General features: G+C 44.2%; 1 protein-coding gene across 2 annotated transcripts in view; it reads left to right on the plus strand.

Annotated features, from left to right (window-relative positions):
* The window catches only part of LOC124035889 (cyclic AMP-responsive element-binding protein 3-like protein 1), a 30,027-nt gene extending 7,865 nt beyond the window's left edge, over positions 1–22,162 (plus strand). The window contains exons 1-12 of one of the 2 annotated variants that reach the window (XM_046349711.1): positions 458–817; positions 10,252–10,456; positions 13,018–13,184; positions 14,000–14,084; positions 16,025–16,182; positions 16,552–16,701; positions 16,927–16,985; positions 17,537–17,605; positions 19,739–19,838; positions 20,218–20,347; positions 21,146–21,395; positions 21,624–22,162. In XM_046349711.1, coding sequence (XP_046205667.1) covers positions 716–817; positions 10,252–10,456; positions 13,018–13,184; positions 14,000–14,084; positions 16,025–16,182; positions 16,552–16,701; positions 16,927–16,985; positions 17,537–17,605; positions 19,739–19,838; positions 20,218–20,347; positions 21,146–21,395; positions 21,624–21,660 — 1,512 coding nt within the window. In that variant the 5' untranslated portion in view covers positions 458–715 and the 3' untranslated portion in view covers positions 21,661–22,162. Of the gene's footprint in view, positions 1–457; positions 818–10,251; positions 10,457–13,017; positions 13,185–13,999; positions 14,085–16,024; positions 16,183–16,551; positions 16,702–16,926; positions 16,986–17,536; positions 17,606–19,738; positions 19,839–20,217; positions 20,348–21,145; positions 21,396–21,623 lie in introns of those variants that run through there. The other variant, XM_046349712.1, reaches the window with a different exon arrangement.
* The last annotated feature ends 215 nt before the right edge of the window (positions 22,163–22,377 follow it).

Genomic DNA, 22,377 nt, shown 5'->3' on the forward strand with positions numbered 1-22,377 from the left:
GGCACTTATTGTGAGCGTAGAGGTGTTAACCCTGGTGTCCTGGCTAAATTCCCAATCTAGCCCTCATACCATCATGGACACCTAATCATCCCTGGTTTCCAATGGGTTCATTCATCCCTGTAACTCTTCCCCAGGTTGTTGCTGTAAATGAGAATGTGTTTTCAGTCAACTTACCTCATTAAATAAATAGTTGTCATACATGTGTTAGAACTGCATACTAATACTTTGAGAGGACCTTCACAGAGATATACCTGATGTTTTTTCATTGGAGATCTGCACTTTCTACATGCCACTCAAAATACCCCAAAGCTATAAGAAGAGTCAGAGAATACCGAAGCTACTGCTTCTTTAAAAAATGAAATAAAAAGAGGCGGGGGATGTGTGCAGAGAAAGTGAGGCGGTACCATCATGAATATTAATCACGTGATTTGTTCCTTAGAGACAGAGCGCAGCTGGATGTCGCTGATTTGAATGAACTAGAGGACACCGCGCATCATAACAACGCATATAAAATCTAAAATAGTATCTTAATAAGCACTACACGCTATTGAGTCGCGGGATGCATAACAACATTATAGTTGTATAAGAGACAGTTCAGAACAGAGCAGCCTAAAAGAGCTGCTGTCATCGGTTCTTAACATTTGAAACGATTTACCTTTTATTGCTTTTTTGAAAATATATTTTATCATAGAGTTTAATTACAGCAATTGCACTTATGGACACCATTCTGGACAATTTCGCCCCGGATAAACTTTTCCCCAGTGCCAACCTGTTGGACCTTGAGGATTTGAATGAAGGGGATTTTCTCAACAATGTGGTATGTGCAGATGTTCATTTTTATATTCTACATATTATCAACACTTATCTTTACGCACACAGTGATTGACAAACTGTAATGCAGCATAAATCGTGATTCGTATGATTCTCCGGATGTTTGATTTATTATACGGCAGTATGCCTATAGCCTATGCGATTATTGCTTTCAGTGTCCACAGTGTCAGCAGTGTTCCTCTGTCTCGATTGTGATAGACGTGTTAATTACTCTGTAATAACCTGATTTATGCAGGAATTAAGCTGATAGTCTACACTGCAAATATCCAATGCACGTCAGAGAAAGGTGTTGAGTTCGTCACTTTGCGTGTCTGAAACGATTACGAAAGATAAACAGCCGGCATGTAAGCTACTGCTGTTTAATTTACCCAGCTGTGCATTTCAGAAAATTCTCTTTCACAGTCGTGCCGGATCTAAAGTGGGCGTGTTAGGTGGAGTTGATCCTGCTCATGCATCCGGCTTCAGTGCATTTGTAAAGACTGTTGTGACAGATGTGAAAACAATCACACTTTTATGATGGCCCTCGATAAATGACTCTGATCCAATTGAAGAGGATATTCCTCATGTATTAGTTAAGTTAAATATTCAGCACATCACACACAGGGATCAAGAGTAAATGTCACTGGAAAATGAAAAACTGTACCAAGACTAAACAACCCCACCACAAAGAGATGGAGTACATAATTGTTAGTAGGTGGTGGAAAATTGGACCAGCCAATGGGCTATTGGAGAAATGGTGAGCAATCTGGAAAGGATCCCATTAGGCTTTGTATGTTCCATGATGACTCATTCTTCTGAGGAGAGAGTGGTGGTGGTTTGTATCTTTAACTACTCCCCGATGGGTCAATGTTTCATCTAATTCGAACACCCATAGGACATACAGAGGTTTAACTGGGGATGCTTCACACATATGAATGGGAAATCATGTGACATAATGGCATTCACACTGAATCTGCACATCAGCTCAACTAGTCATGCACTTGGGACACTTGAGGATGATTGTGTTCTCAATGTGGATTTGATAGACTTATAATAGACTCAGATGTCCCTCCACATTCTCCCGGCTGTGAGGGTATGTATCAAGCCTGGCCCCTGGCCCTCAATGGCTTGATTGTGGCTGGCAGTTTTCTAGGGGACAGAGACAGGGAGGAGAGGACCAGTCTGTCTTTCGCGTGAATAAGATCAGATTCTAGCAACTGACTGCCCTCTCAGTGCTGTGTGAGAGTGAATGAGGGCCTGTGTGTGTGTGCAGGGTGCACCCCTCACATGTCTGCCGCTGCTTCCCCCTGCACAGCCCTCTGTTGAAGCCCCTCTGCAGGCAGAAGCGTTGAGGCTGGCCCTCTTCAGTGAAAGAACCCTTTTGACGTCTTTAAAACAATTACAACAAAATTACACACTGACAGCAATGGGGGGAAGGGTGGGGAGAGGCAGGTAATAGGCAGTGTTTGTTTTACCAGCTATTATGGGGGTTTAAATATAGGTGGGTCATTTAAGGATTTCTACTGTTTAGGTTTCTGTGTGCTATTTTTTTATATAGCTTGGAGTTAGAATTTCATGGCTGCCTTGGGGTTTTTGGATGCTGCCTTTGATGACCCTCTTGCCAAGCACATAAACACCCTACATTTTAGGTAATTGCATGGGTGGGTAAATCAGATAAACTGCAGGCTATTGTGTAGCTTATAAGATCAGAAAGTGTGGCCACATTACCTAGGATACCTATGGTGTGGAGATTAGCATATTCTTATGATACGACTTTCAGAAATGTGTCAGAGGGTGTTCATTTCTTTTGCATGGATTACAGACTAATGAGTTTGCAGGTTGTCTTCATATTTGGCTGGTCTAGTCAATCCCACTTTACTTGAATGATGAGAGCAATTCCTATCGGATTAAAGGTCAGTAGCATACTGTAGTTTGACGACAGAAGTGAAATATTCACTTGGGTGGATGCGTAGAATAGAACTGCACCCGCAAGTGTCGTATTGCAAGTGTGTGTCTGTGTGGAAGAGGGGTGATCCCAGCCGGCAGGTGACTGGCCAACCCACCTGCGTCCCACACAAGCCAGCGGCTAGTTCTGCTCACAGACGATGGAGCGTGACTGGGCATGCCAAAGAACTCCAGCAAGTCGGGGCCTTGCAGTCGAGACACACTAATGTAGAGTGGGGGTGGAAAGGAGTTTTTGGCAGAGGGAGGGGGTAATGGGATCGGCTAACTGCATTCCTTCCCAATAGGTTCCTACAGGGACTCATTGCTCGGAGCTTCCTACTGCTGTGTTTGGAGCCACTCCAAAATGGATGGCTATGACAAAGTGATGTAATATTTTGAAAATTCATGCATGCCTGCAAAAGAAGCCAGACAGAAAACCAGTCTACCAAAAGGGCATGCCATTGGCTCTTAGTTCTTCACAGTCACTTCTACTTTCTGCTACATGTGTTCTCTGCTGAGGAGCATGAACCCCGGCTACAAACTTCCACTTTCAAGTGGTCAATAAAGTGATTCTACTCTATAGCTTGATTCGGTGTGAGGTGAGGTAGACTTGAAAATGGCTGTCTAGCAATGATCACAACCAACTTGACGGAGCTTGAACAAAATATATAAGAATAACGGGCAAATATTGTACAGTCCAGGTTTGCAAAGCTCATAGCGACTTACCCAGAAAGACAGACAGTTGTAATCGCTGCCAAAGATGATTATAACATGTATTGACTCAAGGGGTTGAATACTTATCTAATCAAAATATATTCATATTTTATTTTCCATTATTTGTTTTGTGAATTTTTCTTCCACTTTGACATGGCAGTGACATTGCAGAGACATTGCGTAGATCGTTGGCAAAAAAAATGACAATAAAATCCATTTAAATCCCACTTTGAAAAAGTCAAGGGGTGTGAATACTTTCTGAAGACACTGTACTGCATATACGGATCTGTCATGGAAGGCTCAATAAAGAGAAACGTGACAAACTACGACGCTAACATGTCATGAGAAAGATTACGCATTCGAGGTGCTATTATCAGTCCTTCAACTTCGTCTGTGAGGTGAATATCAAAGGCGTGGTGATACATTTCAGTCGGGTGCGGAGCGCACACCATAGGATCACACCTGTGGTAGTTGCAGGCTATGATCAATTTAGAAAGCATACAGTGTCAAACCAGTCAGTGTTTTATCTGTGTCTCTTATATTGTCCTCACTGAATTGTTAAAAATGCAAGTCATACTTTTTTTATTTTTTTATTTGAAGTTTTGTCTAATTTCTCTTAGAAGAAGAAAATTAGGATTTTAGAAGATCTTAAGAACTAGAAATGATGTGTTCTCTATCAATATACATTTGAAATAGATTGCATTATGGAGCCACAATGGAGCCTCCAGCTATATTATGGGCCTTTCCGATATAGTATATTGATTTAGAGATCTGAGTAATAGAGCTTCCACAAATTTTGAACTGGACCAAGTTCTGGTGAGCCTATTGTCTATTTTCAGGGCAGTTCTCATGTACTTTATTTTATTTCTACGCGAGTACTTCCTTCACCCATTTCCTTCTCATTACATCCTTGAAGGTATCACTTTGTTTATCATCTTGTAATAAGAGGATAATGCCCATTGTAGTTGAAGTACCCACCCATCCTCCAAGCTTACAAAGAGTCTTTTGCAGGTTATTTTCACAGTGGTTGAAATTTTAGGTCACCTTTTGAAAGTTAGCCTTGTGGTTTTCGACTAGCCTATATGCTACTAAATGAAACGGTGAGTTTGCGTATCGAGTATCCAGAGACAAGTAGGAATGTCTATTTAATCTTATTTTATTTTGTATAAAAGGCTGGTGGGCAGTTTTCTCAGTCTGTAAATCAGTCCTCTGTTGTAGTCTCTGGCAACCAGCTCTGTAAATGAAACGGCAGAACAGAAGAAACCAGACTTAATCTGGAACACATTGTTAGGATGGAGCTCTCAGGGATAGATTTCAGGGAGAGGCTTGCAGGAGACATAGCAGGGACAGTTCTAGGCAAGTCTTTCTGTCATAATCACCTACACATCTCTATTGGAGCAGTAGGACTGGCTGTACACGTCAGACAAAAATACCTGTCTGAAAATCCACATTCCATATTAGTAACCAAACGAAGTCAATTAGCTATCTGGCTAATTATCTGTTTATGACTTATGATTGGAAGGATAAGACTAAACAGGGTTGTTATCACATTTGAATGGCTGTCGTGCTGATATGAATTGGATTCAAATATAACAGTTGGATTCCTGTTCCCTGACCCATTTCGACCACAGTTCATTCATACCTTGCCTCGCTGGTTCTCTGAGACCGAGTCAACATTGTGGACTGGTGTTAACGTTGGCTGGAACAAGGCTGTAGATTCTTTCAAAGCGTCCAATGGTCATTTGGATTATTTAAGAAGATAGTACTTGAAGTTCACACATTAGTCAATTAAATGCGCTAAGGTCATTTATTAGGCACAGGAAGTGCAACAGGCAGTGAGAAATTGTATTGAGAAGTGATTAAAGTGACTTTAGTTTTGTAGTCCACTTGTAGTCCCCCCCCCCCTCTCAACAATAATATTTTCTGGGCTTCCTCTAATCTATCACAGACTCTAAATGGATCCAAACAGTCCCTTAAAGGTCAGGAAACCAGTCAGAGTGACACACAGAAGCCTGTCTCCAGTGGTTGTGGTTTTCAAACCCCTCTGCTTGCTAAAGAAAGCATCTGCACTGGAATTAAGAAACCAGGCCTTTCCACTCAGGAAAAGTGGGGGATGGGAGCTCATGGGTCTACTCTATACTTTAGGGTGCTCACCCGCTGCTCATGCAGAGGGAAATTCAGGCCATGGGACTGCTGACTGCTGCCTCAACCTCAACAGTAGATGAATAAATGAAATGTTGGACTCATTGAAGAGCATCAGTCAGCGAGTGTCAAGTCTGGTTGATTTGAGAGCTTTGGGAATACCAGTGATCACATGCATAGTGCAGTATGTCAAGCAGTAGGTCAATTGTGTGGATTACGCATATGTCATTTTGTTGGACATCAGTGTAATGCTGATGTAAACGGAAGCGCTACTTCCAAATGTCTTCCTCAAAACAGCAGGTGGAAGATGAGAATCAGGGGATGTAGAGTGCCCACTTGAGCATTACGCATAACAATTGTAAATGGTAACGCATCAGATGCATATCAGGCTCATCTTGTAGCACCTGGTCTAATTTGGGTGCCAGTGGCAATGTGACAAGTGACGACGTGTACGACGTGTGACCTGGCCCTTAATGTTGCAGATGGGAACATTTGGATGCAGCAGTCTCAAGTCCTAATGTTTGCACGCAACTTAAGAGGTTTTCAATGGGAGGTCAGATTAGGTCAAGCTGTCAAAATGTTATGGATCACAGCTGATTGGAACGCACATGCTTTTCGCTTGGAATTTCCCTCCTCTCTTGTACTGATGTAGCGTGGGTCCTCTAGATAGTCTTCCTGTATGTCAAACTTAACAGAGTCCAGATCGTGACAGTCATATTGCGCTTATCTTGTCTGCTGATTTTCAGTTTTTAACTTCACCCTTAAGCACAATTTCCCAAGTAATAATTTGTTCTTAAAATAACAAACTGTACTAACTGCTGCTTCTATTCTATATCTTCTCACAGCAACAAGGGTAAATCTCCACAGAACAGCCACATTTGAACTGCACAACAGTCATTCCTGCAGATCTGAGAGTCGAGCAGCTTTCTTGGCTTGGGTCCCAGGCCCAAACTTTTATTGGCCGATTTATTTTTCCTTTTACAAACACACATTTTCTCCTGCTGCTGAGCTGCTCCACGCGAACCTTGCACTCCAGTTTTCCTTCTGCAAGTGCCTGGCTAATTTTCATGCTTCGCTCTGATTGGTCGCAGAGCTGACAGTTGTTGTGTCACCAGAAGGAATGCGAGAAGCACATTGGTATTACTATGCGCTGCTTGACTTCAGTGCAGCGTTTACCATGTCTACTGCTGAGACATTTATTCATGCTTTCTTTTCAGCAAATGTGATACTGTGTGCCAGGAGAGAGTGCAGTACTTAATATGATTATGCCTCGCTAGAAATACTAGCACCACGTCAATGACAAGAGGGTAGGCTTAGAGGGCTTATTTATTGTGTGGTAGAATGTCTCGAATATTGCAGATAGATATGGTAACATTCCACCCCTTCTGAACAAGCCAAACAAAACACTTTCCTTGTTTCCAATCACAGTGGGTACAATACTCCCAAGAATTCTGTACATTTATCCCTGTGCCCGTGGTTTCTAAAAATATACTATTTGGTTTCCAAATCCATAACTGCAGTGGGCGCTAACATATTTGGCATCTATTATCATAGTTTGCTTTTAAAGGGCAAAGCATTTAGACGGGCTGCAAGGTATCTGCACAGACAATGCTCCGGAGCCTTATTGCTCAAGCATCGATGTAGAGTAGGGAGTCGAGTTGCTCTGGAGCATTTTAATCTCTTCGGTTCCCCATAGCGTAGTGGTCTATCTTTCTCTCTCTTAGCCGCAGAGAGTTTTAATGAGAGGGCTTCCAGAAAGAGTACCACCCAGCAGCCCTCCCCCTCTATGGGGCTTCCTGTCTGTCCAGACCTGTACCAGCTGCCCCAGCTGGAGAGATGGGCCGGCGAGGGCTGAGGGAACATCTGGGGCAGCAGAAAGGGTCTTTTCCCCACCCCAGACAGGGAAGATGTGTTTCCCTCAAGGTGCTTAAGTGTGTTTCTCTTCCCATCCCATTCTGAGACACCTCTGTAATTATTGTCTGCCATCATGACCACTAAAATGACAGACGAGAGAAGAACTTGAGTGCCAAAACGATAATGAATTCTCATTACCTGTTCCCTGTTCAAAAAGCAAGCTTTCTCTGTCTCATTCTAAGCTGAGAATCCAAATATTCCCTCAATCATTTTGCATGCAAGTACCGTCCTGGTATGACTTGGTGTACTTCAAAGCCTGCTGGCTGGTGCTCTAGCCACAACATACGTAGCAATCTAGAGACATTTTCAGATGAGGGGCAACTCCCAAAGAAACTGTGATCTTTTAGGCTTTCCTGCTTACATTTCTAGTGGGTTCATGTGCAAACAATCATCATAGTTAAAACATTTAAAAAGAAAAGTCATGTTACTTTTACTCCATCCCAAATATGACCCAAATTCAGTAATTGGGTCTCTTTATAAGACAATTTAAGTGCCATGAGGGAGAAAAGACCCCTCTGTCTGCCTCTGAAATTCCACATCTTGGTCTATGGGGTGCAGAGCAGAAGGCCATATGTGAAACTTTTGAGGGCTTGCATCAGCAACGGTTGCATCATTCATCACCATCACAGACTGAACCAGAGTACCAGGAACGTCTAGCACGGGGGCATGCGAGGGAGTTGTATTGTGTTGACTTTATTAAATAGTTTTCCATCTGTTTGTTTTTAAAACGGCTTGTTCGTTTTCAAAGGAGCTAACTACCCATACCAAATTTTTCACATTTGGTCAATTCTGGAAGTGTTCCAACCCGACTGAGGCTACAGCTTGCTGCCTTCAAAACCAACCACTTATCTGTGTAATATACACATTGTGATTTGTGTTTGTCTTTTCCAACCACCATAATGTCCACCTTTATTCTTGGCTTGACAGTGAAACATAGAAACACCAAGGTCAGTCTGGATTATCTTGGGCACATCCGCCGCACATGGGGCACAACAGGAACCTCCTGCTGTAGATGAAAGGGTCTGGGTGGGACTGTTTATCCTGTTGCGCACTCGGCCATAGTGGTTAGTGTGCCTGCTGACGGCAATGGTGCTGCACTGGTAAATAAGCCGGATCTTCTAGTATTGCCAGTGTGCCTTTCTTTAAGCATACACTGCTCTCGAACCGACATCAGCTCTATTTAATGGTGTTTGATATCCGGTTAAGTTTTGTGTACATAGATAATGTAGGGGCAAACTAAGGTTGTGAGTGAGTGAGCCTTCCATACACTCCCTTGCACTTTATCCAAATCCTTATCATGAGAACATGACAAGTAGAGTGAATGTGTCATACTGATTGGAATTGATTCACCTCCACTAGCAAGATAATCTCATCTGTTTAGGCCTAAATACATTTCAGCAAATGCAGATATTTTGTCTGTATGATGATACAGCCTTCCGTGGGGACACACAGTTTGGCCAGGGCTTGATCTGTGTTGGTTTTCCTGCCACCGAATTCACAATGTTGAGGCGTGTGAGAGGGCCTAGCACATGGTGAACGAGGGATGTCTTTGGTGCTGTGGGCAGCGTACATTGCCTTCTGTTTGACAGCTGTTCAGCTCTCAGGCCTGGGTTACAGGTTCACACCTCAGACACTCCCCTGTACAGCAAACAAACTGCCCCACAGGTCGCTGTACTGTGAATAGTTGCACGTGTCTCATACTTGTAAGGATGTACAACTCGCAAACAACTTTGGTAAGAGATGGAGTGATGGTGCCTCTGGAATTCTATTCTCTGTGATTCATGTCAACCTACCTTCAAAGGCATACCCAGAAGCAAGAGATCATGTGCAATTGATGTTATTAGAGATGTAGATATGTTCGAATGACACACAAATCTCCACAAGTGTTCTTATTTGCAGGGTGATTCAACATGTCTCGACATGTCTGTGATCAGGATGTCCTTCATTGCAAATCACGAAGCCCTTCAGGCTCTGGGTTGACTAATACAGTCGTTCTATTGACCCCACAGTGCTGCTCCCATCTTTGTTTTTTAGTTTTTTATTATTTCTGAGTTGTAAGTTAAAAAAAAATAAAAAATCAGATAATGGGCCTGAAATTATCTATGTTCTTCACATTACGTTTACTTTTTGACAAATTCATTTCGTTACAGCTCTAGCTATTATAAACTCAATTGATTGTATTTCCCCTCTGCATATCATCATGGGTGAAATAAAATCTTGAGAGCATAGCTGTTATACATCTGGGAAAATGAACGGAGCATGTTGGGCTGTTTTTAATTATAGCTAGTCATGTTGGTCATTGTGAATGACATGCAATTAGTGGTATGTGTTGTTGGGATTCATTAGGCATAGCTGGTTTGAGAGGAGGTGGAGTGTAGAGGAAGTAAATGTGAACTGCTCTGTAATGTGGAATACAGGGGTGATCTGGTACACTACAGCCGGAGGACCAGACTGTGTCCCTGGGGATTTTAATAGAGCTGTTCTGATTCTTGCACACCAGCAATGACTCACTGTCTGCTAGCTAAACTAAAGTAGTGGAAAAAACTGAACCATGCATTGGTGGCCTAATAGATAGATCCCAAGGACTCCATGTGTGAAATGGTATGACTCATACTTCCAAGAGCAGGTCTACATATTGTATATTTTGGTATGGGATTCGATTACATGATTTTCTGATTAAAGGCGGTCTGATGTGAGGAATGTTTTGTTGGTGATTTTGTTTTGCAGCACTTCTCGGAGCAGATGGAGGACTTCTCCAACGAGCTGTTCAGCAGCTTCTTTGACGACCACCTCCTGGCCGACAGGAACCCACTGTTGGACATGGAGATGGACCCACCCAACCCTGACATCCAGCAAGAACACAGCTACTCCCTGAGCGGAGACTCGGCCCCCCAGAGCCCCTCCATGTCCATCAAAATAGACGAGGAAGCAGGTATGAAAAGCGTTCTTTTTGGTTCTTCTTCTTTGATCTTCTTCTTCCCTGAACCCCCCCCCCACTCACACACACCTTATTATGCTGAAGCTAATTGGCAATTTATTGATGCTTTGACCAAAGTTAACAAGAAACAATACATCTACAGCACAATGCTTTGACTAAATATGAATCCAGGACAAAAATAAGAGCTCCACCAACAGGGCTGCTAGGGGTACAAGGTCTTTAGTTTGATAGTAGTGTAAGTCCTACGTCACTAGAATAGCTGTATCAGATCTGTATCCGCGCTCTCCGCTCCTGCCCTATCTCCCGACGCTCCCGTGCCGCACAGAGAACCCATCCAAGGAGCCGAGCTCACATAGTACACTCCCAGCCAAGCCCTGCCCACCCTGGAGGAATCAAGGAAGCAAGTCAGGGGATTCCAGGCAGTCAGCCAATACACACACACACACACACACACACACACACACACACACACACACACACACACACACACACACACACACACACACACACACACACACACACACACACACACACACACACACACACACACACACACACACACACACACACACACACACACACACACACACACACACAATGTGGCTTCTGCAGCCCTTGCAATGACTCCAAGCTGCAAATGTTTCTCCTTTATTTCCCTTGTGCTTGGGGCCAGAGCCATAAATAAAAAATAAAAAAAGGGAATCTACTGGTGGGGGTGGGGGGGGGGCAACTACCGTGGCTCTCAGAGGGAGTTGCGTCACACAGAGTTTTACTTAGGGCTTAGGGTAGACTGAAAGCATAACATTGGACTAAACAGTGTGTTAAAAACCACAGTCTCACACATGGAATGTTAAATCACTGCCCCCCCCAAAAAAAAATATACAGGAATCCCCAGTAAGATTGATGGAACAATGGATGGAATCTAATGAAATGGATTCATATGGGATTATGGCCACACACATTCGTTCCACTGAATGTCAACATGAAAGTGTGCATGTAGATGCACAGCACTTCCATAGCAGTCAAGTTCCCAAACTGTCGACAGAGCAGAGGCACCCACAGAGCACTGCTGCCAATGCAGATTTGATTCCCCATCCACTTTGCCCAAAACACTGTAAAAAGCCCATTGTTAAAGAGGTTGACTGTTAAAAGGGTGTGTCTAGCTTCTTTACTGCTCTCCGCCTAGGTGTAATGTGTGGAAATCAAACTGCCATCCCCTCTCATAGCCTGGCTAATGAGCTCCCAGGCCCTGCCCCAATCCACTCAGATGCTGAGTGAGGGGAGTCCGACTAACTGTACTGACCTGCCTATAAACTTCAAAGGCAATCCCGATGCTTCCTCAGGGCCACGATACATGGCCTCATGGGTATGGGCAGGCTGTGGCCATGACATCCTCTGAGATGTGAGCTACTGGATGTAATGTCATGTCTAGATACTCTACATAAAATGACCTGGATGTTCTGTTGGTTTGCATGAATTATTTGTGATGACATGCCAGTTACCGTTAGTGTTGTCCTTGGTCACATTCATTTAGTGCATCCTGTTGCTTCACTGATGGAATCTTCCCATAGAAAAGGGAAGGCCTCTTCATAACATTTGCAAGCCATGACATGTTGATGTAGAATCCCAGGGAAAGTTGTTACTACTGTAAAATAAGTATTTTTGTTGTCATTGAATAAGAAATATTTCACTCATCTTACACTCCATTATATATTGTGTTTGGCAAAGTAAAAATGTAATCTATTCCTTGTGGACAATTTCGGATGTTGCCCAAGGTTGCCAATACAGTAGACTTTGCTGAGTGGATTGAAGATTTTGACGCCACTTTGGGTTTCCCCCGTGGGGTAAAGTCTGTGGACATAAAACCCCAGTGGGGGAGGGATTTACACCCTCACTGTAATCAGTCTCCCACTGCTCCCTTTCCCCTCCTCGCCATGGGATTCTCGCCCACACCCCAACCTGTCTTCTGTTAAGGAGCACAACTTGAAAGCCTGCCTACAAACTTTTTTATAAGCCTCTGTAATGTTTTATCGATCCAATCGGGGTGCCAGCAAACAAATGAGGGAAAAACCGGGCTGCTAACGAGGACCCCTGGTTGTGAGTGCTTTTACTCCTGACTTTGAAACGACAGGACGGTCCCTCTTCAGGAGATGGCTTTGTACTCACTGGCCTCTCACTGTTTACCATCTTCACAGAGGTTATTAACGGAGGAGGAAACTCATTTCGGAGGCAGAGAGTCCTCTAAGTTTAACGCTATTGACGTTCACAATCGGCTGCTTCGCGTTAGCCCTGGATCACGAAGAGGATCCAGTCTGTAGATGTGCGTCACACCTGCTGCTTTAAATGTACACTGATCTGTCAACCAATCTTGCTCACCTCTAGTAGTATCCCAAGGTGTCCCTTTGAAATACACCGGGGGGCCTCTTGGTTTGCTTCTTGGCCCCTGGCGGTCTTCATGTAGAGTACTGTATGTTACAGAATGACTAGTTATGTAATGATATGCGTTGAGACATACAACATATTCGTTGACCAAGTCTTCTTTTTCTTCTCCCCAGAGTTTGAAGGAATGTGGTCTTTCAGCCAGGACCTGACGGCCATCCTGGTAAAGCAGGAGCCTGATCAACGGGCAGAGCCTTCCTCTACAGTCCCCTCCATGGGGAACTCATGCTTCCAGCCTCTCAACCTCGCCCCACCACCTCACAGGAGCTCATCGGGGGATATAGTAAGAATCTGCAGCCATAGAAACTATCACCTATAACCTATCCTAATCTGTTACTAGGGAAATGCGTTTTTCCTGCTTGTCAAAAGCTATGGAAGACTAAGCCTCTTTATAAGCCATAGGGATCTCTCCTGGCTTTCTCCTCCTCGACTAAAACGTGAGCTGTTTGAAGGACAGCTACAAATGTGGAATTTGGAGTCTAGTGTCTTGCTGGAACAGCAGCCTAAAATCTCATTTTTGACACGGAATGTAGTTCAAAATGTGATCGTTAAAAGGAAAAGAAACCGATGTTGTAAGTGGAGGAAATAAACCATTCACACAGTGCACCCCTACAGGACCAGCACTGTGACTCATGCATCCTTGTCCATGGGAGTAATTCATGGCTTGTGTGGCTGAGGTGGGGCTTAGCAGTCAGATGTGAACCCCAGCACAGCGATTACCAGTTATCATTGGTTACCAGGCCTGTAGCCCAGCACACATTACTACAGTACTGTTTATTTTGGTAAATTAGTGGTAAATTTAGTTTGAACATCTTCAAATTCATAGGATATTTAAAGTACTGTGAATATTTTTTAGAATTAGGGCATGGTAATCCGATTAGTTCCAGCTGTAAGAATGGCCTCCAAATGGTGAGTGTCCTGGCTACATGGTCCCTAGTTGGATCTCTTCCAAGAACCATTGGTGGAGATGGATCCCCTCTCTTCGGGTTACATAAATAGTTTGTAACAGTCTTCAGCTGTGTTTACTGTCACTTGGAATGTCTCTTGTCCTATACAAATACCCGGCTGTTTTTTAAAATACCATTGCTCTTACTCCAGTGCTCCAAAGAGTTGAACCTCAACCCCACACCTGCAATCAAAGATGAACCCAGAGAGGTCAACCAGTTCCTCAACATCCCCTCAGGTGAGAATAAATTACAGTAAGCAAGATTACATTGACTTTCAAACATCCTTAAGGGCTTATGGATCCAGCTGTTCTAAGAAAGGTTTGATTTTGAAGTGGCCGTTCGTTAAAAATGATTTAGATGCCTCAGTTTCTTTTGGGACCTTTTACACGCTCAAAGACCCACCTCGCATCCTAAAGGTTATGTGCAGGTGTCACAGGCGTTTACCTCCAGTCGATTCCCGCCATAGTGCCCTTCTACGAGTGTGTTATTTATTTCGGGAGGGAGGGGGAGGGGGGGTAGAAGAACCTGCCATGAAGCCTGTGTCACGGTGACCCACTACAGTGTATTCCCGATGACACACCACCTGTGACCACTATTCCAGACAGTGGTCTGCGTGTTCTTTCTCCTGCATGCTCCCAATCGTTAAAGCGATTGTGAAAATGGCTAGGCTATGGTGGGTAGGGATAGCAGTTACTGTGAGTAAGTGTGACACATATTGTAAAGTGTTCCTTTTTTTGTGTATAACATGTTATTTTCCTAATAGGTATTTCACTATGAAACACTATTAGTGATGGCTCATTTCAGACATGAAGTGTTTCCAATTATAGCCTGCTTGCTTTTCCTTTTTCCATTTTTCGCCTACACATACGAGACGAGACTGCCTCTGTTCATTCATGTAGTATTTTTCGGATCTAATTGCTAATGAAGGTAGACAGAAAAAGCCCACTGAGACGCAAGTCCGCAAGTATATTATTAGAGCAGTGGTGCTGGTGATTGAGTTCACTTTTTTTTTGGTGTTGTTCTAACCAGTTAAGTAAGATTCTGTTCCCATCTCCTTTTCTATCCCTTCCTTAAGAGTGGCAATATTTTTTGTTCTCTACACTAATGCCTTTAAAAAAAAATGCCCATATACTATCTGGCATTCTCATTTTCAATACTTCTGTCTGGAGCACCAGATTGCCCAATCATTTTAAAGAGTGTATCAGAGAGACCAGGGGAAGGACTGCCCTCAGCTACACTGGGATTCAACTGGAGTAGAAACTAGAACTGACCAGATACACCTGTAGAGACGCAGCTGGACCTGATCAGCCACCAGCCTGCAGATTAAAGTGGCTCGGTTAAAGAGACACTTTTACTGGTTCAGGGGTTGCAGAGACGGCCTTTATGGTGCAGAGGAATACCTCCATATAAGACTGAACCCCATCTGGTGGACCATAAATCTTATATTCAATAACCACAAGCCAGCAGCAGCACATGTCCAGTCTAGCCCTGCCTCCCTCCGCAGAGCGCAGCCTGAACAATAACGTCTGCGTTCTGTCTGCCTCTGCCTTTGACAAATGCCCATTTTCTCCTATTCTTCACCTCCGTTTCCAGTAACAACAGAATAAAACCTGGGCCCTGTGTACTCTGGACTCACACCAAACTAAATCCATGGGTCATACCGGCATGGGTCTGGCCTGGTGTTTGGGAACTGTGTTGGGGTAAATTCTGCCTGGCACAGATATCTTAAGAAATCACAGTCCTCACTCCATCCCTGTCTGAGCTCAGTTCAGATACTTACACAGAGGCTACTGCTGACAAGTGGATGGGAGGATGGGATCAAGCAATGCGAATAAGAGCAGCACTGGCTGCCTTACTTACTGGAATGAAGCTGTCTCTGTTTGAACTGGCTCTGTCCAGGAAGTCATTTGCCATTTTAATTACGGATCTCTTGGCAAAACGGACCGTTTTACGAGGTCTGGATTTGCACTGCTCCTTTCCACTGTTTAAGTTGATTGAACTGTTTTCAGCTCGATCCCACACGACAGATGAAGTCAGACATTTGTCCCCTAACCATACAGTGACTGTATGTCATCATGAGGTGTTGATGGCCAAAGGCTTTGAGCATATGGGTCATATTGCAAGTGATGCATTTCATAACCATTCGTACCCTATTTTTTCTGCCCCCCCCCAACAGATGATCAGCTGCAGCTCCCCCCCACCCCTCCCAGCAGCCATGGCAGTGACAGTGATGGATCTCAGAGCCCCCGCTCCATACCCCCTTCCAGCCCAGCCCGCCTACAGGCCCGCTCCTCCGCTGCCATATCCTCCTCACCCCTCCTTACCGCCCCACACGTAAGTGCTGAGGTCGTCCCACTTGCCACTCGCCAAGGCTGATGTGTGGTATGCCTTTCCTGATGACTTTGGGCTGTGCTTTGGATGGTTCCCTATCAGTGAAGGTTCCCCAGCATAGCTCCAAGCCCTTCCTGTCAGTAGAGTCAGAGCCACCCACGATGACCTGGGCTGCAGACAAACCCACCTGCTGGACATATTAGGAGTTCATATCCACATCCTCACACTGACCCTGACCACCCCTGACCACCCCTGACCACCACCCTAGTCTCTTCCTTAGGAGCTGCCCTGGTGTACAGATATAATACACACAGTACCACAGATTCCCCAACTCATAACCAATTCATAAAATGTGTCCTTATTTCTCCACAGAAGCTACAGGGCACTTCGGGGCCACTGATGCTGACAGAGGAGGAGAAACGCACCCTGATTGCTGAAGGTTACCCCGTACCTAACAAGCTGCCCCTCACCAAGACCGAGGAGAAGGCACTGAAGAGGGTGCGCAGGAAAATCAAAAATAAGGTACTCACCCTTACATCCTGGAAAGTGAAATGTTGATTCAGTCAAAAATAACTGTATGATTTGCTTCCAGAAAATGTGTAAACCAATTTTTAACCGCAAAACTTATTTTATACCTGTAATCTCAAAAGTAGTGTTTCCACAGGCAATATTCATATTTTAATATCCTCCATTTTATCATATGAGCTGTTATTGATTTTGGGATCCCTCTCTCACCCTTCTGTCTAGATATCTGCCCAGGAGAGTCGCAGGAAGAAGAAGGAGTACGTGGAGTGCCTGGAGAAAAAGTAAAAGCAGGACACTTTCCCCTTTCCTGTCTGCCAACTTTTTTTCCTCCTCTCTCATCGTCATTCCTGTTCTCCACTTCTTTCATTTTGCCACTCCTTCATTGTTTGATTGTTCCTTAGCTAATGCCAATGGCGTTTGTCCATTAAAGCATGCGGTCACACAGGGTCATCTGAGTCACACGCAATCACTTAATCCACTCCAACAAAGGCCACTGTTCCTTACCAGGAAAATCACTGACTTTCCATCCATGGTCACTGTTGTTGTTTTTTAGTTAATATGTAAGACCTAAGTACATTACAGAGGTGCAGAGGTTACTATAGGATTACCAATATGCCTCCTAGGACCACAGACTGTGTTGTGTTAGCATCCAAAATTCAAGCACTTTCTTTCAATAGCCCATGTTGTCTGTGATTATCAAGAATGTGTATTTCAAATGGTCAGACAGCCGGTCGAACAGCCTAATTCTCCAGCACAGCAAGCATTTGTCTCACTCTTCTATTTTGTTCTATATGCAGATTGAATGTATGGATGTGACTTTTGTGTCTCACAGGGTGGAGAACTACACGTCTGAGAACAGTGACCTGTGGAAGAAGGTGGAGACACTGGAGAGTGCTAACAGGTGAGCCGTGACTTTGAGTGACAGACTTTATGTGTGTGAGTGTGTGCATGTATGAGCACGCTCTGAGTGATGCTAGACACATCCCCGAATCAGCAGTTTCAATCAAGGCTTGAATAACCTTTTCTATTCATGATACTTGTGTGTGATTTGACTGCTACTCAGCAGTGATTACGACATCCTTCATTAGGCGGGGGGGACACTTTCACAGTGTTGACCATGGTGTAAATGCAAGTTATTGGACTCAATAAAATACTTCACAGACGACACAGACTCTAAAGGCATCACAGCCTGTGCCAGCCTCTAATTTACAATAGGCATTTAAAGTTGCTTTGATCAAAGTAACAGCGTGACAATATACCTCTCCCTAATTACAGCACAAAGGGAAACATCTCAAAAAGTGCACACTCAAATCTGTCTCATAATAATTTCAGGCCCGAGAAGGAAACCACAGGCCTCCTACAAAGACAGATCCCTCTGACTCAGCTCCTAGCAGGCAGTCCAAAGGGAACACACAGGAGCCAGCTAGCAACAATGTGTGGGGCGGATATCCCAACAGCATATGCCTTGCCCTTGGCTTGTAAAGAGGTAGACAAAATGGGCTAATCTGTCAATGAAAGATGGTAGACCAACAAGCAATCTTTTGTCCTAATGTACTCAAGTTCATGTTTTGTTGTTGTCTCGCATCTCACACACAGTTAGCTGGATACTAAGTGCTTGCTGTACTTTAAATTCTAACGTCTGGAAAGGTTTGTTTCATGAGGAGGGTCCAAGGTAGCTCTTGAAAAGTTGAAGGAGTCATAGAGTCACTCATGCAGATGTTTCCCAGTCAAGGTCTACTAGTGTTTTTTTATTTATTTAATTTACACAGTCTATTTTAGTCCCTTGGGAGCAATAAGGTTTATAGATAACAACTGTACAAGCACTGACCAACCATGATTCAATTCAAATGTGATGACGCAATGGACATTCCTCACATGGGACGTTAATGTTCCGTTTCCAGAGTTTCCATGAGAATTATCCTGTTAGGATTTGACCCCCCAAAAATTGTAATCACCTTCATATCCAAATGGACCATTGCATGAAGCTCTTCTTTTATGAGAATATACTGTATTTTCAATCTCTAGTATTAACAGCATGCTATTTGTTATTATGTTATCTGGGGTATCCCAAAGGACCAATATCAAGTCAGTATAGCTGTTTGTATGTTTTTTAACTTTATTGCAGTGTTATAGTCACATATTGTGGTTATGGCAAATTGTTTCATGGTGTTTGGTTTATGTGAAAGCTATCATTGGAAATGTCTTTTCTACCAATAGTGGAAAACATGCTCCCTCTCGTGGTGAAAATATGAAAGCTCGCCTGGTTTCATTTCTTATTGCAGCCTGACCCAACACTCAGTAATTAATGTCTAAAGGGAGATAGAGAGAGAGAGAGAGAGAGAGAGAGAGAGAGAGAGAGAGAGAGAGAGAGAGAGAGAGAGAGAGAGAGAGAGAGAGAGAGAGAGAGAGAGAGAGAGAGAGAGAGAGAGAGAGAGAGAGAGAGAACCTTATGAAGGAGGTAGAGTCCAAGTGGGCGTCTGCATTGCTTGTGGTTTTCAATAGCTTTCTATTTGGGCAAGGCTTGCATTTTGTGGGGAGAAGGAGGGACTGTGGGAGCATGGTTCACACACTAGAATTACAGACGTCTTATATAATTTCCAGCTCTGTTTCCTCAATGTGTTATCCTCACATGATCTTTTTTTTTCCTCCCTCAGAGGTGAACTTCAATGTCCTGGATGCTCAGAAGAGCCAGACATTTATGATTCCGTGTTAGTTGACTGCGTCCTCGCTCTACAGTCACAAATATAGCCAGATGGAGAGGGATTATTTTTTGGGGGGACTTAACAAATAATTTCTGGGAAGTGTCACTGTCAGTCATCTGTGCGTGTTTGCGTGTGTACTATATGCGAGGCTTGCCTTGTGATACCCAACAGCTGGAGCTCAACTGGATGATTGTCATGACTGACAGTCATTACAGAGTCTTCTGGAGAACGTTTTAAGTTCACAGGAGGATCGGTATTGTAGATTCCGCAAGAGAATACAGCTGTATTTATCCGTCAATCTGAAACATGTATTCTCTACCTCCTTTCTCCAGAACTCTACTCCAGCAGCTCCAGAAACTCCAGGCCCTGGTCACAGGAAAAGTGCCCCAATCCTGCAAGATGGCCTCCACGCAAACAGGAACATGTCTTATGGTACTTTGCATACGATTTATTCTCATACACACATGCCCCACCATTATCGCTCTCTTAAACAATGCTAAAATCCCATACACATTTTCTGTGCTCTTCACTGACCTAATATATTGTGCGTATAATGTTCTGTGGTCCTAATAGTCATGCCAGTCAAAAATGTAAAATGACTGCTTTGTTTGTGAAAAGACTCACTGCAATGGACAGGGACACTGGCTTGTGGCCTGGCCTACTCTTCTATAACACACTGGAGCAACCCCATGAACTCAAACTGGCAAAAGCCTTCTCGGCTGGAGAACAGAACCTCACTAGCACACTGTGCTCATGTCGCTCATGTTGACCGTGTGCTGTTTGTTGATGGTTTCTGGTTCCCTCCCGCCAGGTGGTGGCGCTGTGCTTTTTCCTGGTGCTGGGCTCCATTGTGCCTTGTCTGCCTGAGCTCTCCTCCCTGTCCCATACTGTGAAGTCCTCCTCGCCCCTCCCCTCGGCTGACGTCTACACAGCCAGCCAGGGTATGTCCCCCTACCCTTCACCTGTCACCTAGAACAAGGTTTCAGGACGGAGCCACCCGTGGGTGCATGTTTCGTTTTTTAGCCCTAGCACTACACAGCTGATTAGAATAATCAAGGCTTGATGATGAGTTGGTTATTTGAAACAGCTGTTTAGTGCTAGGGGGAAGAAAAACAAACCTGCACCCATGGCTGCCCCAGGACCAAACCCTGACCTAGACTTGTCTACCATCTACAGCATGAGGAACACAAAGTCCTTAGTTGGTTGTCCCATACATATCCCATATTTTCGGGGCATATGTTGCTTGCCCATCAGCGTTTCCGGACATAATGTGAAAAGGAACATTGTGTAGTTGAATAACACATCAGTGTGGCATTACATCTGATCTTGTAGTGTTTCAAAAGCAACAGACTCAGGCGAGTATGTTAGCTGAAATCACAATATCCTTCTGTTATAATATTCAGCTTGATGACCACAAAATGGAAATCATACATGGACCTACTGGCTACTCAGAATTGGTTGGGGAGGGCTGGGTTGCCTTAGAAACCTGAAGTCAGCATGGCACAGGAAGCGGTTATGAGTTGTTCTCCCTGGAGAAGTCACATGACCGTCGCACACCGGCTGAATAAAGATGGTCGCCCTGCTCACACCATTCCACTCTTCAAAAGAAACATACTTTTTTTTTACTGTTAGTTTACATTTTCTTACAATAACGGAATGGTTCTATGTTCCTTTGCAGTGTTTGGGGGATCCAGGCAGTGATTAACATCCTCTATTTGTCTCTGTTTGTGTCTGTTTAGTCCGCTCCCGCAGCCTACTCTTCTACGACGAGAACTCCTCGTTGGAGGACGGTCACAGGGGCTTCCTGAAGATGGAGGGGGACGGCTCGGAGGGGGCGCCCCTCGACTACAACGAGGACCGGTCGGCACATGACAGCCACAGGGGCGAACACGAGAACATCAAGTACCTCAACAAGGCTCACTCCGACCCGGTGGACTACAACAGGACCGGCGCCCAGTTCCTCCAAGAAGAGCCGCAGTACCACAAAATGTAAGCTGAGGCCAGACAAGTAGGGCTGTAGACTCTGTCTCCATCTGTGTTAATGAGAGGATTCTCACAAATTGCTCTTCAGAACCAGGGACTCATTATTTTATCAGTGCTCCTTGTAATTACTTAAACATCAACAAGAACAATTTATTTGAATGAGATTGTTAGGTTACCAGAGTTTGCCCAGTGGCGTATGTTGTGATACTGACAGACTCTTTCTCCCCTCCACAGAGAGCCAAACCCCGAAGGAGGAGCGGAGTACTTTTAACCTTTAGGAGCGGAGCTGCCAAAAACACACAGCTCTCCAGACTCCTTGCCCATGTGGATGTGTAGTGACACTACGGCGCCCCCTAGTGTGCCATCCCCAACCCACCTCTCCCTGCACTCCCTGACCTCCTGCAGTAGCTCCCTGGCCTTCCTGTTCCATCCCATTCCCTGAAGTTCCAACCGGTAGAGAGGATGAAGAGGGTATGTGAAGAAGATAGAAATGATGGGCAACTGCAATCAAAGCTCCACAGAAACTTTTCATCTTTGACTGTTGTGCTTGACTGGAGGCAGAAGCAGGGAGTGAGAGGGGCTTTTTGAAACCTCTGTGTGCAATGTGTGTCTGCCTGCACTTTCAAGCGGGTGAGTGTGGTTGCAGTGCTTCTGTGCAGAGGAAGTGCTCCTCAGATTCCACCACACTGTTGCTTTTTCAAGGACTGCTAAAAATATTTAGAACACAGGAGGTACTTCAGGTGAAGGGTGTATCGGATCTATAGCAAATTGGATGGGAGGGTGGGGGGGGGGGCTGTATTTTTAATTCCAGTTATAGAAATTCCCTCTCCTAATTCACAATTGGTAATGCAATTATTTTAATACATACATTTCAAAGATTGTCCTCCATTACCTTTCGCTTAAAATGTGCTCTAGTGCCTAGAATTATACATCTTTCAATGGCATTTATTTGACATTTGACCACATTTTGTCCCATAATGTTTAAGCT

This window comes from Oncorhynchus gorbuscha, linkage group LG05 (assembly GCF_021184085.1).
Source record: "Oncorhynchus gorbuscha isolate QuinsamMale2020 ecotype Even-year linkage group LG05, OgorEven_v1.0, whole genome shotgun sequence".
Taxonomy (NCBI): Eukaryota; Metazoa; Chordata; class Actinopteri; order Salmoniformes; family Salmonidae; genus Oncorhynchus; species Oncorhynchus gorbuscha.